The sequence below is a fragment of the Bombus bifarius genome, unplaced genomic scaffold (assembly GCF_011952205.1).
Source record: "Bombus bifarius isolate JDL3187 unplaced genomic scaffold, Bbif_JDL3187 scf7180000009243, whole genome shotgun sequence".
Classification (NCBI taxonomy): Eukaryota; Metazoa; Arthropoda; class Insecta; order Hymenoptera; family Apidae; genus Bombus; species Bombus bifarius.
The window spans coordinates 2,238,230-2,258,449 of NW_022884989.1; the positions used below are offsets into that span (position 1 = coordinate 2,238,230).

The window sequence follows — 20,220 nt, forward strand, 5'->3', positions numbered from 1 at the left end:
GATCGAAGATCGTGCCACCTTTAAAACTTCAGAAACTTGGTGACCCGGAATGGCCAGGCGTGCAAATTTAATTTAACAATTAGAGATACCACAGTTTGGGAACTTGGAAACTCCGATTTCAATTTCCAAGAAGCAGCACGCATCTGAATAATTTTTATTACAATTTGCATTTCCTTAAAACTTTTCTCTCGTTTTCATTTTATTTCAAAGATAGAAGATGTTTCGCGTTTCTGCTAATTTTTTATAGAATCTTGTAACTTATTAAATAAACTATAAATAGTGATTTATTTCCGCTTTATGGGTACACATGAATGGGAAATATTTTATTAACTAAACTAGCAACTAAAATAATAAGCAAGTACCAGAGAAAACATGAACTAAGGCACGTTTTTTTAAATAAAAGTTCATAGCATTAATTTATACCAATTAATTTTCACCAACAAGCTGTATTAATTATACAAAAATGGAGGCATCCAATTTTTGCAAATCAAACATTTTAGACAACGAATTACTCGCTCAGTTCATTAAATATTCAGATTGGCCCGTTCTTGTTCTCAATTAAATGTATACGTCAATGAACAGGAGACAATGATTAATTAAATGAAAATTGCCTCAAAGTAAAAAATATTAATAAACTAATTGTCCCTTAAATAGTCATATCGCATGATCTGGAGGCAAAGAACCATGAATTTCATTTATTTATTCATAGATCACGGTGTTCCTCTTTTATTTGTTCTATTTGATTAAGAAGAAGTTTACTCGAAGTACGCCATCGACAGCTCACTCACACTTACGACTCGAAGAATATGTGAAATAGACTTTTTACTGTAATGAGGTTACTAATGAAGCAAGTACACGATACATGACGTGAGAATTACACTTGCTTATATAACTCTTAATAAACAACTGAGTAAATTCCACGTACTCGTATACTGCCCCTTTTACCTTCGATAGCAAAAACGGTGTAATATTTATAAATTCTTTCTCTGAAAATTGGTTGCAGGAAGTTTCAAATAGTTACAGAAATGTTTATATATTCAAAGAAAAAATGTATACCATGGACCATACAATGAGCGATAAAACAACGATATTCGTAAACAGAACCGCGATTATTTCTTCGTGATAAAATTCACAAGTCATCGTGTAATGATAGAAAAGTAAGAAAAAGTTCTCACGATCGATTTTGATGTTTGATACATTGATATATCTCGATTGATAGTTTGATATGATCATTTAATCGCAAAAGATACTTTATATCGTGCTAAACATAGACGTTTGACGAAATGTTCCCACCAGCATACGCATGGTTGAAAAGAAACTACATAAATCCTAGCGTAACATGAATTTTCGTTATCCATCAAAGATACAAGAATATTTTTCTCTACCACGTCCATGCTCAGAGAAATTATATTCATATATCAGGGCTGTCTCACCGTGTCGCACGACTCTAGATCTTTTCGTAAGAGTACGCTAACCGAACTTTTCACGTGCAATATCACGACATAGTATCGGTGCAAAGGAAGAAATAATATTACCAGAAACTAGAATGCACGACGAAGCTCGCTTTTTCGAAGAAAAGCTGCAGCGACTCAACTTGCAAAAATCCATTGGCGAACAAACTCGACTGCGAGAAAGGAATACCTCGAGAATGATTCGTGAAACGATTCGTAATAACGTAATCATTCGACTAATGACGGATGCTGTCACTTATTCGAGGATAAACGGACTGCAACGAATTGCAGACGCGTTAACTCTTAAGAATGCTGCGCTATTTGGATTTTTCATAATTCCTTTGAATTTCTAATTGTGCAAAAGAATGAAAAATTTAAAGTTAATGTCATAAGGCACTCTGAAATATCTTCTTTTCAAAATTAATGTTTAGATAACGTCGCATATTGTATCGAATACTAAGAATATCGAATATAATAATTTATATAATTCAATTAATTATTCCATCGAAACTTTCATCGCGGAAAAATACTTGTATTTACGTCAACGATTGGATGCAATAGGGTGGATTCGGATATATGGTGAATTCGCGTGTTGTTTTCTCGACCAGGAGAAGAGTACTCTATTTGGATTTCCGCTGGTAGAAAAGTCTCTCCGGGAAAGAAGAAGCGAAGAAAGGAACAAAGGTCGTTGCGAAAATCGAGAAAATCGAGAAAAACGAGCAAAACAGGAAATAAATGGCAAAGAATACTCGATTTTGCAGTCTGTGCTAGTTTTTAAACGTCCAATGACATTCTCCAAATCCATGGGGATTCTAGGGAGATTTTCCACTAAAACAAAAGAGAAATGGTATTGAGAAAAATCTCGGACGTACTGACATTATCACGGCCGCTGGAACTAAGATTATCGGAAACACTCTAGTCTCGAAAGTAGCAATGTCACAGGACTGAACGCAATTTCCCATTGTTACGTAAAGAACAGACGATTAATGGTAGATGTATGGATTATATTGGACACAATATTTCTGAAAATATCTGGGTAGACCCTACGAAATAAAAATTAACAATATGGAATTTACAAATTAGATGTAATACGTTTATTACATCTAATTGATTATTAGGCGTTGATTGTTAACTAATACGTTAATTGATTATTAGAAGTATTCATTTTTCCAAAGTTGGTTTAGAAAATTAAGTTGATGAGACAAATGGATTCATATAAATGATTAACGATGTTATTGATAATTTTCTACCCATGTTTTATACTTGTATTATTCTTCCTAATGTCTTAGTAAATTACCTTGTTAGTCGTTTAGAACAAATCGCATAATCATATCCATTTTTATTAGAAATTCATCCTATTATTTATCGTATTATTTATCATGATAGGACAAATACCAAATTTCGCTCATATGAAATAATTAAAAACACAATATTAGAATAATTTGTGCATAAACACGTTCCTAGAATATATACGTGAAATTAGATGAGTGGAACAATACTAAATCCCAGCAATCGTAAATAGACGTTTACGATACAAATATTAAGACGGACGACAGACAAAACACGTAAATCGCAATATGTTTCTTACGTTATACGGTACTTATTTTACTTCTTTTGTTATAACTCTTGTTATTATATCGATACAAATGCGGATAAAAGCGAACGATAAATACATCGTCGAATGTTATAACCTGAACATAAATTATTCCACGTAATATTTACAGTTACAGTACGGTATTCGGTGAGAAGAAATAAATTCATAATTCACGATCGGAACAATCGTAAAGCAGAAAAGTTCCTAACTTCTGTACTTGGTAGACCAGGTAAAAAATTGAACAATTAGAGAAGCGAACCGGGCTTCACGATTGTGATTCTTCTCGGAGGGAAGTGAATGCGGCGTGTAAACGTGGGTTAATTTCAAACGGTTGACGGATGAAAAGAAAGTACAAGAACGGTGTTAGAGGGAGAACCTGAAGCCAGTAAAAATGATAAAATCACTTGCTTTCAGGCATTTTGTAATTTCGTGCGCCGCGTTGCAAGTTCTTTCGTTAAAAATATTTCCCCGTAATTTCTCGCGCGCTACGTAGCACGCGATGTAAATGTCCCTTCCTCCCCTTTCTTTCGCATTTTTTTTCTATTCTTTCTTGCTTCTCTGTCTCGAGTTTCCCGTCTCCACTTTGCTTGCTTGTTTTATAACGAAGAGCACGTGCAGTTCATCGTCGTGGTCGTGGTCGTCGTAGTCGAGAGGACGTTGTTACCATCGCAGCAACATTGCTCCGTGTCGTAAATAGATTTGCTTCGAACACAAAGTTCAATGTAAATGAACTCCAAGTGAATTAAGAGCTCCACAAACGAGGTTGCCTTCTACTCGCCTTCGATAACTTTTGACACCGAGGAAGAATGGGTCATTCGGTTACAATGGGTGTCGCTGTATTCGGCTGAATTTGATCGGCGATCTAAACTGCAACGGTACGATGGCATCAATGCCGAAAAATGTATTGTACGTACTTTTTGGCGACCATGTAGACGGCAGGAATGTATACGATGAGATGGAAATCTGGCTCTCAACTTAACAACAATAATTTCCACTGATTAGTCTTCCATGTAATATTCGTTATTGTAACATTTATTGTATTCAACGATTAGAGCCTTTGTTGTTCCAGTTATTTGGCGGTTCATTTGTTCCATCGCTGCTGAATTTTTCATTTTTCTTTTTCAAATATTCTTTTTCCTAGTGTATTTACTGCCTGATTGAAAGTGTTGAACGTTTCTCCTGACAAAAAATTCTATAAAAATCGAAGCAATCTATCGGTCAGGAAATGTATTTTTCAATTCTATATTATGAAAGAACTTGGTATACAGCTTTTCACGGTACGATAATATTTATAATTCTCGGCAGTGTATCGTGCGAGGGAACAATTTGCTAATCAAATTTTCAAGACGAAATAATTTCTCCCAAAAATGAAATACCGTTTTTTCGTAGCTTATGTTGTTTATGTGAAAATATACGATTCAACCGCGTGTGATTTGTGGAAACTTCGTTTTGAAAATATAGAAGCAAAATGTGGCGACGGCACTTTCCGAGCAACCTAATATTTTTATTTTTGACGTGACATTACAGTTTTATCTTATAAGTCGTATGTCACGTAATGGAAGGCAAGAGGGAAAAAGCCGAAACGTGCTGTTTGCCATGTGTATGAGTATTTGTGTTTATAAACAGCCGTATTCCATTTACGAATAGCGGAACACAAAGTTTGGAAATATTCTCGAACTTAAGGAGAAACACCGAATAATCTTCAAACTCGGTTGCGAGTTGTTCACGAAGAGTTTGCGTTCGACAGATGTTGAAATTGAAAAAAGTAAAGATAATTATGATTATTAGATCATTATTATTGTACGAAATATAAAATATAATATTTATGAAGCTAATGGTATAGACGCGTTATTTGTTATTTTTATAAGTATCTGTATAATGTATAATATAATATATAATAAATAAGAAATATGTGAGAAAATCCGGTCAGAACACACTGGTCAAATAAATATAAATGTTTAATTACTACGACAGATTACGCATTCGTGTTTAAACAAAAATGTTTAAATTAAGAACGATATGAATGTGCATCAGAAGTAAACTATAAAACGACATGATTAACTTACTCGTATACTAACATACTCGTTATAGTAAACTATAAAAGGACATGATGGGATCCACAATGACATAAAAATTTATCGGAAAATAGACAACCTTCATTAACGTGCACAAAAGATATCACTCTTTTGAGCCGCAAAATTAAACATATCTTGCAATATCATTTGGAGCGTAAAAGTTGACAGAATATGAGAATGAAATGCTAAATATTACACAAACCCGAGTAAATAATAATTTATCCGATAAAAACAGGATCGAACGAAATCTGCGAATTTTCGTAATCTCTGAAGTTCTATTTAATATGTACAATATTGAAATGCACATAATAACGTTCGATTAACAACGAGTTTCTTTGCCGATGATAATAAACCGGCCGTATTCGTACCTCGATTCAACGAGAAATCCACGTACAAACAAGGCTCGCGAAATTCAAAGGTGTTCGCGCTTCTCTGCTTAGCCACTCGCGCGTTTCTCAATTAATTAAGCTTACCCGGTATTTTTCCCTTTTTCCTCCGACCATGGTTACCCGTTTTGAACCTCGAGCGTGTGTACGGGTATTTCGCTTAATTAGGGCAAAAGACGAGACGCGGCACGATTACGTATAAGCAAGAACACACGATTTACGAGGTCGTTGAAATCACGAAGTTGACGTTGCACCAGTCACCGAGCGTGCTGGGTACCAGAGAATAATTACACTCGTACAAGCAAAACTCTCGGACGAGACGCTCTTGCGTGTACTTTCCGAGTAATAAACTTTTGATTATTTTTGCAAATGAGCCTGTACAGCGACAGAGGAATGCCGGTGATAGCACGGAATACAGCAATAAAGAAAAACAGGCATTCTCGTTGACCCACAACTGTCGTCCAAGTTTACGCGGACTTTCGCCCTGAGGAAACTCGCCGTAACATCCAGACGCTATCGAATAAAAAAAAAATCCCGGATGATTTGTAGCTCGTTCGATCGAACCACTAAAAATACGAGAAGACTTGCCGTAATCATATCGCCTATAAAAAATAAGGAAAGAAAAGAATATTCTGACTAGATGGAAGAGTTGGTTCCATCGGGGTCGTATAACATAACGACGATAATACCTCGTACGCGCCACGCCATCAAGAACGAAAGATAAGCAAAGCCTTTTCCCTCTTTCGTTCTCCACCTGCCCTTGCTCTATCTGGCTGGACGATAGAAGTCGAGTCTTATCGTGGTTCGGTACTTACCGATCACGTAGCTATACCCGTCCAAGGTGAGAACACATTTGCGTGTGTTGGAAGAGCTTGGAATTCCTGGCACTATTCTGCGAGAAATTCGCTTACCAGGGCTGCAAGGAGTACTGCCGGTACTTGCAGCACCTGGGTCCGAGTGGCACTTCTGCACGGGATCTTTGCTTTGTCTAGACATCATCGTCCTCTTCGGAGCCACTTGTACTGCGCTTCTCTAGCAGAAGCCGGAAGAAAGAAAACCTACTTCCGCACCATGCCCGCGCCTCTAGTCTACTTAGCCACGCGACGATCTCCAACAGACTTTTACTATCGTTGTCAAGTTTTTATCACGACAGCCTGACAACGTGAATTCGATACTCGTCATTGCCGTTGGCTGACACCCCCGTTACATCCGGTTCCACTTGCACACCGTTCACTCGACAAAGTACAAAGTAGCTCGTCCGTGACACACGATTTTTCCCTTGCTCGCCAACGTTCCAACGAAACTTCGATTTTACCCTTTTCCCCTCTGTTTACCTTTGCGCCCCAACTTCTTTCGGTTCTTTAACGAACCAATACCGCTGGCGCTCGAAGCTTCGAAAAGCTCCCACGGATTACTTCCAGGCCATGAAACACGTCGTGCCGGTAGATATACTCGTTTCACGAAATCCTCCACTCGTCGCTGGCCGTCTGTAAACGCTAGAACACGAGCTACGTAGCTGTAATTGCGGTTAATCGTCGAAACTCGCGTGAACCGGCCTAGCTTTAATCGACTACCTTTTTCTTCTTGTCGTTTAAAGTTCGAAAGTTTGGGATTGAAAGGATTATTTAATCTTTCAGTATATATAAGATCTCGCGGATTTCGATCGTAACACGAACGTCACGTTTACGCTGGAAGGTTTTGTACAAGAAAATAGAGAAGGTTCCCCTTTGTAGAGCAATTGTTTGATAATGGCTTTCCTCTTGCTCTCGAGCGTTCCCAGTGTATGCCCGAGTAATTTGTTCAACGTCCCTGAAGAGACTTGAGAAGACTCCTTCAGGCACACTGTTGCATGCCAGCTTCTATTCCAGTTCGGATTACCGCGTTTCACGTGTCATTTTCTTTGGTATTTCTCACATACTTTCGAGCGTTTGATTTGATTTCCTCTTTAACGCCGATTTCCCGTGTCCTCAAAACCATTTGATAGCTTCGATTGTTAATTGTATATTCTTATCTTGCTTCTATTTTATCGCATGATTTTTCTTCTTTTTATTTTAGTTAGTTTTTACTCGAAAGATTGTTTACTTCTATTAAAAAGTTTAAACCACAGTGTATTTCCAACGAGATGTTGAGAGGAGTTTCGCCCGTTTAACTGATATCGTGGCCATTAAACTATTCCGAGGTTTGATCAACTTCAATGACAATCGCTGCATCCGGTGCTTCCCAGCGAACTTGTTTATCTTCTGGAATTGCTTTCGGCCGTGCTGATTTCCAGCGAAGGATTACGAGCATCCTTCTCTTTTCTCCGTGGTAACTTTCTCAACGCGTCTCGCGTCCCGTTCACTATCCCTTTACGTCGAGATTCTTCGAATTACACCGAAACAAGTAGTCCAATTGTCCGCTGAACAATCGTCGTAATTCGTTCTTTCCTCGTTTACTAACTACGTCGGCTCGTAATCCGATTAATTTCACGTTGGTGGAACGCCTGCGAATGCACGGTATCTTTTAATTCCGATACCACGTAAGTTTCTTTCTAAGGCAGCGACTAATAAATACGATTCCCCGTTTCGTTATTTTTCGATAGAATTTCTTTACGTCCTCCTTCGATCAACTGCTGCCAATTTCTTCAACCACCGATGATTTCGGTCTCGAGGAAGTTTCTACTAGTTTCCAAAGTTGTCGATCTTGAATTTATCGACCTGTGGATTCTAAAACATTTCGAACGCGCCAGCAACGTGCTACGTTATCTTTACAAGGGCCATCGATGTCAGTTTTCATCATTTTTCTAGTAAATCTTCGGGCTCTCGTGGAACATAAATATACCAGTAGCTCTATCGACCAGACAAACAGACCAACTTTCCTTCTTATTCTCTTTTTCCTTCTTTTTCACACCTTCGTGAACGTTCCAAGCTGCACGCAGCTCGATAAGGTTTCCGCCAGCACAAAAATTTATGCCGCGAACGCTGACCCCAGTGTCGATTACAAGCTAACGATCCCCGCGAGCAAACGACCTAAGAGAATCCTCGTCGTCAGTCTACTCGTTCGTTCCACCGATCGGTAATCTTTCCTGTCACGTACGTGTCCGAAATTTCTGGCAAATACGCGCAGCTTCTCGGAATCAGCTATGCATCGAACGATCTCTCGATCTTTCTTCGATCAAAGGGACGTACGTGAAAGTTGGCTACTTTGAATACCGCATAGATGAAAGATAAATTCGACGAATCGACGAGAATTCCAAGTTTAATATATTATTGGCATTAATTTTATTTATATCGTTATAGATGCACGATTATAAGCAAATTACTATTCAACCTTAATCGGCGCTATTGAATATACACGTTCACATCCGCTCGTTAACCTTAAGTAGGTAAGGCATTAATCTTCTACCAGCTTCTTTTGATAGACGTACTCGATTCCCCGGTACAGAGACTCTTCGAGCTGATTGATCACCTCCAAACGACCGACAGCGTATTAACACGTGTCCGTCGCCAGGATTCTTCCGAGTGAACCTAACGTGCGGTCGTGTATGCGGTTCTCACCCCTTTCTCTTTGCCGTACTCGTCTTTGAAGTCTGACCGGTCGGATCGATCCGATGGATCTCGCCACTGAGAAGTGCACGCACGGGAAATTTCGCGAGAGACCGCGTGAACCACTCGAATTTGCTCGTGCAAGCTGGAGATGTTATCACGAATGGAAAGTCGACAAAGTTTCTCCGGGGTAATTTAGCCTGGAAATGGTAGGGGGAGGGGGAACACGGGCCGATAGTTCAATTACCTTTGCGCCTTCTTCGCAGAGTTTTTACGATGGCCGTTACGTGCATGCACGGACACGGAAAATCGTGATGGCGAGGGGTGAAGGTATTCTGCGATCGATTCACGTTACCATAACGTTAAATTCAGTTTACCCGCTCGTGCACCGGCGCGCCGGCACTCTCGCGAAGCCGGCACGCGCACGGCGCGCACCTTTTCATACAACGATCGATCACTTCGCATTCGCTGATTATCGGGATCCAGAGACGATCATTCGTCGATCGTTTCACGCGTCTACACGACTACGCTCGCACAGGTGTCATTTAACCAGATGCGCCCGTCGCACGCACCTGCTCGAGCCTGAAAACTCTAGCCGCGAGGATTACGCAAGTTTGGTCGCCTTCTCGATAATATTTATTTATACTTTATCCAAGATTATCCGCGTCGTTGCCGCTTCGATCGAGCATTTCCTCTTCCTGTGGCTGCGTCACTTTTTATTAATAACCCGTCCAGGATTATCCTTTTCGCTATTCGACAGTTCGCACGGAAATCCGTTCGCAATTTCGCAAACAGCAGACTCAACGTGACTGACTTCTCCGTTTCTACATCACGTTACTCGTCGTCCCGGCAATCCGTCAAACGATCCATCCTGTCAAAATCCAACCACCGGTAAACAAACTTTATCCTCGATTTCTCTTCGTTGATTGTGTCAGCTCGACGAGATCCCGAACAATCCACCGGGTGATCAAATCACATTTGAAAAATTCTGCATCGCCATCGAAGTGGCGATGATTGCGGTTCGGCGATAGGGAACTTTGAACGGAAGAGGTGCGCAACGCGCGAGTGGAAGAACCGCGTGCTTGGTCAGACGTCACGCGGCAGACTCGTGTGACAAGAGGGACGTGCCGGCTGAACCCACGAATGACGCCACGAGGGAAAGATCGACGCGAAGCGAGCAAGGGAGCGAGCAGGACGGAGCGAATGATACACGCGCGAACGCCAACACGCGAACGCGATCTACGCGAAAACGGAGACACACGTGCGACCTGAGCCGCGGTACCGCTACAACTGAACCATTCCAAACCTCCACCTCTCGTCGAGTTTCCTCCTCTCGCTCTTCACGCCGCTCCAAACCCTCCTGTCGACCCGCTACGTCGCCCTCTCACTACTCTCTCTCTCTCTCTCCCCTCTCTTCTCTTCTCTTTCCATCTTATTGCACGTCGATCATTCTTCTCCCTCCCTTTCACCGTTCCCAGATTTCTCTCTTTTTCTATCGTTACTCTCATTTCTGTCATCCTTGTCGTTCTTCTGTTTGCTGGTTCGTTCGTCCGTTCGTTCATTCTGTCATCGGTTCCGCTCGTATCTTCGTTCGCTTTTTCTCGTCGATCCGCGAATTCGACGAGTTTCCTCACCCTCGTGAGTACTATTCACCCCCAGGTAAACATCGAAGACAGTTTCTTTGGGAGAAAAGTCGTAGGGATCACCGATTACCCTACGGCGAACACTACTTCGATAGGGGATGTTTGGTCGAAGCGAGGGAGATTGTTTCGGGCACACTGATTAACATAGAAGCACCGTCGTAAGTGAATTTACAAATGCCAATGCGGCCGATTGTCGGTTTACCAAAGAGAGAAAGCTCGATGGCATGGAACGATTATTTCGTTTTAGGATTAAACAGTGATATTGCGATGATTGATCGTGAACCAGGTGTTTGGCGTATACATTGAGAGACAGACGGTAGATTTCGATATTTTGGCGAAAGATCTTGCGTAGAAAATTGCATTATTATATATCTGTATATATTATATACTATGCTTATAATAATTATGTATTATATATTTATACGCTACCAGATGTTTCAGTTTCTTCGATCAAATTTTGTCAGGAAGTTCCATAGAATTATGGATTTAAGGAGATGTTGCATAAACATAGATCGTTCGAAGCTTTACTGGAATTATTTTTGACAAAAATTGAAAATACAGAGAGAATAATTTCTGGGTCAGCGAATATTCCTCTTAATTCCGTACCTCTATATTTTTACGTGTAAGTAATTTTGTAAAAGCGATATACTAAACAAGTATCAATATACATGACGAACTGATACAAAGAGTTGACCGATTCATTGAGACGAAGCAAAGTTAAAATGAACTTCGTATTAACAGCAACGATTACATTTATAATGGATCTATCTTTGTCTTACAATATTCTTTTCATATTTCGTATTTCTTAATGAACATGGCAAACATCCTATACCTATGCAACATGTTCTTTTATTATAGAAAATTCCATCAACATTTGGCTGGTAAAGTTGTGACACGTTGTATATTAATCATATATCATCATATAGTGTACCCTTTTTACGTACGACGAAGTTACGGAACACAAGAAGGGAGAAGACAATTCAAGTCTGTCCTTACACGTTTTCGTTTATGCGATATTCGATCGTTCGATCTTCTCGCGTTGGTCTTTCTTAGCATCGTGTCTAGATAGATATCTATCCCTCGTTTGACCCTTTCACCTTTACTGTTCCCATCTTACGCCGACAGGTAACCCGCCACTATCGCCGTAACCTTTTAGAAATTTCGCTCACTCGGAACGCCATAAAACGAGTCTGGGAATTTTCAACGGGAAATAGAGCAATGCACAAGGACGCGCAAGAAGAGAGTTAATCGCTTGTGCGCTCGGCGAGTGGAAATAAAAATGATTAATTCCTAAAGCGACGCAGACGAGCAACACGCAACCGCATGAATAATTAGAAAAGTTCATTCCCATTTCAGTCATCCAATTATTTGTTTGCGCTCCACGATCCTACCGAGATTCTTTTTTTCTCATCTGCTCGTTTCCTTTTTTCCTCTCATTATCGTAGTTTTCCCTTCAACGCGTCACTTCCGCCATCGTGATTTCTCTTTGCTCCTCGACGTCTATGACACTCACTAAGCCTCATAACACCCTTCCACATTCTCTTTTTCTATCGCGAATTATTCCCATCTCTTCGGGCTGAAAACTGAACTTTATTTCCAAACGCGTAATGGGAAATGTTTAGCATTTAATTGTATTCTTTGTCTTCTCTTGTCTCCCTTCTTTAACAGTATGCTCCGTTCCATTTGTAGGCGTCTGTCACGTTCGATTTAATTGAAATTAACAATCGTTCAGTCTCCCCTGTAAAACTGCGTCATTGATCGAGTGAATTTTCCAAATGTAATTTAAATTTGGCAGTGAATCTGATCGCAGCTATCGACTTTCTCGACACTTCCAACGTTTCGCGCCGATGTACTTCCATAGTTTCAGCACTGTGTTGCGATAAAATGTTTCGCGTTGGTCGCCATAGTTATCCGCCCACTAACCGCGCTCTAACATCTCCTTCCACCCGATCCTCTTGGTTTATGTAAATTTAGCGCGATTAACTCTATTTCGTCAGTGTCCTTAACTCCCCTTCTAGGTCTAATGCAAACAGAACGACCGGATAACGAACAATTCGGTACATATTTCGAAGGATAGCAACTCAATGAGAAACAGAAATTGAATTCTCCCGCATGACACGAGGTCCCTCGAGGACCATAATTTTCTAACATTTTATCATTAGTCTTATTTGCATATATAACACGGTTGAGTTTCTTTTTAATGTATCTTTTTAATGTATTATTTTTTAGTACTATTGTTAAATTTCTATAAACTCATCAATTTTGACAAAAATGACAGCGTTTCCTACGTTTGATGGACAAATTTTTTATGCTAATAACTTTATTGCAAGTTGCAGAAAGAGTGAGGGAGAGAGAGGGGGGAGTTCGATAAAAGGTTCGAGTTAGCTGCGAGAATTTTTTCCACGGCTAATGTCCTTAATTCGATTCCTGTGTCACATTTATAGATTCCCCCGTTAATGTACTCTAATATACACGGCAGAAGAACTTAATCTTTTATCTACCGACACGTGACAGTGCTCTTGCTTCTATCGCTTTCTACAGAACAACCCTTTAAAGGCAGAATGTATTTTACACTCCACATGTCGCGTTCCTCCGCTTATACCGATAGATAAATTTACGCTTGGAAGGATTTAATTTAGGTCAGACATAAATCGACCTGGGTCGCGTAATTACCAATACAGAGGCTTCAGATATTCTCTGTCGGCCGCCTAAAATCCTCGATTCGAGTACCTCGGTTAGACGCCTTTCGTAAATCCCCTTCATATTACGACTTGAAGTAGGGAACATTTCAAATTCAAACGCAGTACGCAGCTACATCTGTTTTACACGGTAGCGTTACGCTCGCGGAAACCTCAGCCCACAGAGGGAAGTATATGGAGTCTCACCGCGTCCAACGAACCGTTCCAACTCCCCTTCGACACTAGCTCCAACCTCGAGTGGCAAACCCTTGCTTCGTCATGCCTCACCAACGACGCTATCGTGGATATCCCTCATGCTTCCCCCACACACTCTCTATGCTATATTCCATACTGTGGCCCATCTTCATCTTTGCACGATCTAGAGTATACGCCTTAGGACGAGTGTGAGCGAGATGACTTCAAATATCCATAAAGCTTACTCCAAAGGGATAGTAAATTAGTCAGCAAAGACTCTGCTTCTAACCGTGAGACAGAGATGTGCTTCCAGTAGTTTCGCTCGAGTAATGGCTGATTCGGTCGCGAAGGTATTTATGTGACTGGAAATAGGAAGCATCGTGAAGAACATCGGGAAGATGCGTAAAAGGGGAAGCAATTTTCCGCGTGAAAAATTCGTTGAACGGTGTAGCGACGTTGATATATCGTCGTAGGACGTACTGGGAATATAAGTAACGTCGAACCGGGGATGTTTCGTCATTTTTATCGCGCTACGTCCTGAATATGCATGATATGCATGAGCGTCGTTCAATTCCGATTGTTTCCATTACGAAACGTTTGTTAGTGACTCGGTAAAACTGAATGGCTTGGGAAAATATTACGTTGCAATTAATATTGATTTGAAGAATAATATTTTATCAAGCTTATTGTACCATTACGTACCTATATTCTGTTCTGCTAGAAGAGGTTATTTGCTTCGAATATAATGCATTCCTGATACTGACATCACATTTGTATTTATATTCGTTTTTATTGGCACATATTTTGTACTTTATTGTATTATAAGAAATTGTAGGTTGTGAAGATTATAAATTTATATAAATAGCGTTGAAGTGTATAATATGACAAGTAGATTATAAATTATTTTTCTAGAAAGGCAAAACTATTTGATTTTTGCAGTATATGATTTAATATTTCTGAAAATTAAAAGAAACTGCGTCAGTCATAATCTAGCCAAGTCCTGCAGAAAATTTCTTATTCAAATAGATGCGAGGATTATTTTACATTCATCGCATGCGTCTCTGACATTCTATTCGTCTCTACATATAATACTTCTTCCACAGGAATAAAATCGCACACGCATGGTTTTAATTCATAACTACTTCTTATCTCGCTTCATGAATAATTTCCTTCGTTAGACATTGAACATCAAGGACGGGAAAGAATTAACCTGTTAAAAGGATCCTTGTAAATTCATATATGGTTTAATATACATAATTTATAGCTTCCTACCAGTTTAATGTACCTTCCTGTCTAATTTCTCCCAATCAATAAAAGTTTGTAGATTTCCTGCCTCTAAAAAAGGTATTAAGTAATATAATATTTTCTTTAATTCATCTCTTACTTTCTTCCATTATACTATAATAACTTCTGATATCAATTTTTGTACATGTCTACCTTACCTTCCTTACTGTCATACCCATATATTTGATTTTCAAAGCAAATTTTCGTTTCATGCTTAATTTCGTCGAGTTCACAACTTCTCATTTCTGCAGTCTTACACGTGAATGGAACAAATGCATCTCATACTATTCTTCAAACACTATGCATACTTACTTCGTTTCAATTTTCTTTCAAATAAACCTTGGGTAACTGCGGTAGCTTTAAGCTACATTTGCTTATTATACAGTCATATTAAGTTCGATAAGAAAATGCATTGTGTTAATGTTTTATTGTGTTCGCTGTATTAGTGTTGATCGTAGTTAAGTTGCATCGAACTTTTCCATTATTTAAAAAATGTGACCTCATACTTCGTATTAACAATTTAATTTTACGACTCCTTTCCATCTATTTCTCAACTGATCCCTCTGCAGAGAATTGTTAGTCCTTAGAGCTTATGAAGTCATCGGTAAGTACGTTTGACATTTAGCTACGATTGGTCTTGAAGCGAAATATTCTCAGGGCGATGACAAATAAACCATCACTAGCATGTTCTTTTATTTATAGCTTTATCATACGCTGGATAAATGCCGTTGCAAGTTTGTACCTCTACCTTTCTTGAACTCGTACGACGACACACATGATTTCATTCTTTGATATTTCCCCACTTCGATTATTGGCATAAAATAAACAAAAAGCCATCGTCCTTTTATATATTATTGGAGTATGACGTCTGTAGTTACTCTGTAGAATTAGTTTCTATTGAACACCATCATATTTTATTTCATGTAATGCAAGAACCGACAAAATTTGTCTATCTATCTAATACATTGGTATAACCAACAGTTTCAATGGAATAGTTCCTCATTATTTGTTATTTGTTAAACATAAGCAAAAATTCGTCTCGATTACCGAATATCGTAATGAATATTTTATTCTGTATATTTTCATATTCAGTGTACATTTCGTATATTTTTACACTTTTACGTATTAATCATGATCACTTCCCCTTTTAGAGAATTTCCATTTTTACACGGACATCTAGATTAACACATGAAAAAAGGAGATTTTAATATCATGAATTTATTATAATGTCAATAACGAATTTCAGAGTGACTGAATGATGTGAATAAGAAGTTATCGAGCTTGGAAATCTCTACTGGTCGGATAGCCGCGTACAAGCTCGGAAAAATGAGTTTCTCGAAGCTTTGTGAAAGAGCTTTAAGCCACGGGAGGTTTTCTCTTCACGATAATAGTATCAATGTCTCGTTTTTTCTTCAAGATAAATTCTACGATTGAATCTTACCTCTATCGAAGCTTTAAGTAAAAATTATTTTCAATATCAAATGAATACGTCTGTTCTTAATTACACTTAACGATTACCAAGGTTTTGTAATACGAAATGCTTTTATGTAGTATTTGTAACATTATCGTTTGAAGAAAATGAAGAGATGGGTCAAATTATCGTGGAATAATAATTGATGACGTTAATTGTAAGTAGCAAGTAACCTAAAATATATTTGTGTTTCAGTATAATATTCGTTAAATCAATGGTTTACACAGCTACAATTCTACTAATGCAATAACCAAGATAAAATTAAAAATGAAATAACTTTACCGTGATCCTCCACTTGTTTTGGGTCGTTGCATTCGTTCTTCTCAAAACTATATTTTTCATATAAAACATTCAAACATGACAGAATATAATATCAGTTAAGGATTTCGCTAGCGTTGTATTATTTGCTGTTTCATAACTGAAAATTTACGTACGTTAATATTAATTAAACGAAGTAATGCATTAATTAAATCTCGTACCACGTTTCAATGTGCATGGACAATGTTACTATGAAAGTTGCAAACTGTGGAAGTATATTTTCCTTCAAATTCCAATTAATTATACATTTTAAATACCGGTAGATCTGCAGATACTTGATAATTTACTGTTAACAATTAAATTTATATAAGTTTTACAGATATAATAATTTTAACTTAAAATAAATAAAGTTGGGAACAAATCTAAAAGTATGCATATTGGGTTGAGAACTAAGTGATTGCGGATTTTGTCAATACCACCTAATGACAAAATTCGCAATCGCTTAGTTGCCAACCCAATAGTAACTATAATATAAGATATTTAGCGTAAATATACATTTTGCAGAGATCGTAAAAGTTGTTCAGTATATTAATAGGTCTCAATATTCAGTAAGATCATTTTGTAAATTTACATTTAAAATTACTATTCATACCTTGTGTTTATTTTTTACTATGTTTGGGGTTAGGTTGTAACTTGTATATAAATATTCACGCTGGTTTCAATCCTATCAATATCATCATGACAGTCGTGTCTCGTTATAATGAAATCTCGTGCTAATGAAATGAAAATATTCTAAACAGTTCATACAATATATACATAACAATCCTGTACGGTAAATCTTCGAATATTATTAATTAATATAAGCCACTGTGCATTTAACGCCCTATCATTTTCTACGATGCGAAATCCGGAGGAATCCGAAGTTCGATGACGTCACGTCCGACTATAGCCGAGGGGCCCCGAACTTAGAAAAGCGCGCCAATAATCTCACTGTTACACGAGTCCTCAGGCAAGCCAGTCACGTCGTTCGCCTATGTTAAACTTGACAGTGAATCATATTTACGAAAGTTTTTATTCGAGAGGTGTGAAAATACGTCTTATTCTGAATAAGTTACTGACTAATGTGCAATGTAGTACGAGTTACGTCGCTCCAAGCCGTAGTACTCCACGTTCCATATTCCTTCCATATCCACGATCACCAGCTCGCCATTTTGTCCGGTATTGAACAATATTTTATCTTATTTTCTTACAAATTTATTTATAGTTAGTTACATGATGAATACGACACCATTAATGATGTTATATTTATATATATATTAGCTAAAATTTAATGTGTTTGAGTAAGCTTATATAAGTAAGATTGCATGTTATCGAAAAAGAATTGAAATCCTTTGTGTATACTGTGTATATACTGTTTGTTTCTTTCGTTGCTTTCTTACGCTCGACCTTGTTACTATTTTTAAAAGAGTATCACATTTGAAGCATCTACATTGGTCTATTGAAAAAATAAACAATGTAACTTGTATGTTTATGTCTCGTGTGTACGTCGAAGTGAATAAGAAATGTATCACCGTGACAGTAACACATTCAGGTTATTAGAACTACAACTAGACGGAGAAATTTGAAGATTAAGACCTCGCTTCCGATTGTGTTCATTGTGTTGTGTACATATATCATTCCGCGTCTTATAAATGGGATTAGTATACAGAGTGCTGCAATGAATAGCAACTCGAACAGAAAATATTTATTGGAAAGAATACTTATGTCAAAACAATTACTTATATGTTCATGAATACATATATATACAAATGAAAATAGCTTATAAAATATTTTATTTAATATATAAATATTCCATAATATGCATATAGTTTATTATAAAATATTTATAGAAGGTTAGGTCGCTCTCTATTTCTTCGAATATTGCAATAAACGTGTAGCAGATAGAATTAGGAACTAAAATACACTACCACTTAATTACATTAATTTTCTACATATGAAGAAACATTAATTTTTTTTAGGTATGTAGTTTAGATATATTGTAGTTATAAATCATATAGAATTTCTATAAATATGTGTTATTTGATAGATGAATGAGAGAAATTACACGAACTTATTTATAGTTTTCTTACGATATTTTCTTCTGTTAACTTCCCATTACTTTAAAGCCATTTGAATCCTTTAATGAAATACAAAGATATACATATATAATCATTCCATTTAGAAATGAAAAACTATCTTTTTACGCCATTATATTCCATAAATGATAATAAAGAGTTGTTCCGATAGCAAAAGTTTAGATAGCAGAGCAATCTAAAAGCTGCTCACTTCGAAAGAAATAAAATCGAAGTATGTATATGGCTGTAACAGAAACGAATAATGTCTGAATCATAAATGAAAGAAACGTTCTTTGTATCGTGGACAAATGAAGCGCCATCGGTGTGTTATTGCCCCATGAGGATAAGAAACGAGCCCTCGTTTCCTTAATTGTCCGATGGTCGGTCCAGGGTTCTGGCGATGAAGTTCCCAGATCCTTACTAACGAAGCTGGGAACGCGTGAAAAGGTACTCCGAGTGGAAATATCGACCGGAACTATCTTCGGGGTTCGGTTTAACGGGTGCGGAAAACTGCGCTTCCCGCAGGGTAGAATAATTTAAAAGCATGGTCGAATATTTGCGCGTGAGTTTCCTTCTGACGAATGGATCGTAAAATAAACTACGCGTAAGCCGTTGAGCTTACCAAAGCTGTCTCAAGGGTCTGGAAATAATATCGTTTGCCCAACATACAAAAGATATAATAAATATTGATTTTGATCAGAATTAGATTAGTTTATTTTACGTTGTAATAAGTTTTTTAAATTAATCCTCCACCATATCTATTTGGGGATATTTTGTCCATTTGTGTCTCTATTGATACAAAACGATAGATTTCCAAATTTTATTAATCAATATATATAAAATATGTTTCTTTCTTATTTATATTAGAAATTACGAGTTTTCTATTACATTTTATTATTTTACCAAACAAAAAAATGATTAAACTTCATGATAGGATAATTGAGAAATGGTCCAAGGATTCCGTCAGTTGTACGATCAATTATAATATTTTGCATATACGATTTTTGTCAAAAATCCAACTTCTTCCTCTATTGTCAATTTCAAATCCGATTACCAAGTTCTCCTTATTTCCTCGGAAAACGCTATTCCTGCTGCCACTCGACAATACCTAATTCATTTCAAACACGTCTCTACAAGCCTGACAAGCGTGACATAACCACGTTGAGTTTTCTCGATTTTTCCATATGCTAATCGCCGTATGCAATCGTATGATCGTATAGATTGCATGGAATTGCGCTTTGTAAAAATAAGGTTAGCCTTTTAGACGGGGAATCCTCGAGGTTGGAAACGCCAAACGATCGTAACCCGAGGCACCGCGATATCCAGGTAATGACGACGTCAATGTTTTTATGCTGTCAGTAAAAGACACGATCCTAGATAATGCATCGTTCCTCCATTTATCATAGGTCGCGCTTAATGGAAAGTACTGCGGCCACTATGTACCTATCAATTAATACCTGTATACTCGTTAAACAAGCGGAAGTGAAACGTAGCGATGTAGATTAAACGTGTCATTATACGGAACCTCCTTGTCTACGTCTATTTTC

At 37.9% G+C, this 20,220-nt stretch overlaps 1 protein-coding gene and 1 long non-coding RNA gene across 3 annotated transcripts in view; both read right to left on the minus strand.

The window, feature by feature from the left end:
• Window positions 1-7,097, minus strand: part of LOC117214802 (calcium/calmodulin-dependent 3',5'-cyclic nucleotide phosphodiesterase 1-like) — a 96,028-nt gene extending 88,931 nt beyond the window's left edge. Inside the window, exon 1 of one of the 2 annotated variants that reach the window (XM_033461150.1) lies at window positions 6,322-7,097. In XM_033461150.1, coding sequence (XP_033317041.1) covers window positions 6,322-6,505 — 184 coding nt within the window. In that variant the 5' untranslated portion in view covers window positions 6,506-7,097. The remainder of the gene's footprint in view (window positions 1-6,321) is intronic. The other variant, XM_033461152.1, reaches the window with a different exon arrangement.
• A 7,720-nt stretch (window positions 7,098-14,817) lies between these two features.
• On the minus strand, window positions 14,818-16,814 carry LOC117214806. The gene is made up of 3 exons (XR_004488942.1): window positions 16,584-16,814; window positions 14,989-16,474; window positions 14,818-14,881 (listed from the first exon to the last, which is right to left on the minus strand). It is a non-coding gene; the product is annotated as an uncharacterized LOC117214806 (long non-coding RNA).
• Window positions 16,815-20,220: the final 3,406 nt, after the last annotated feature.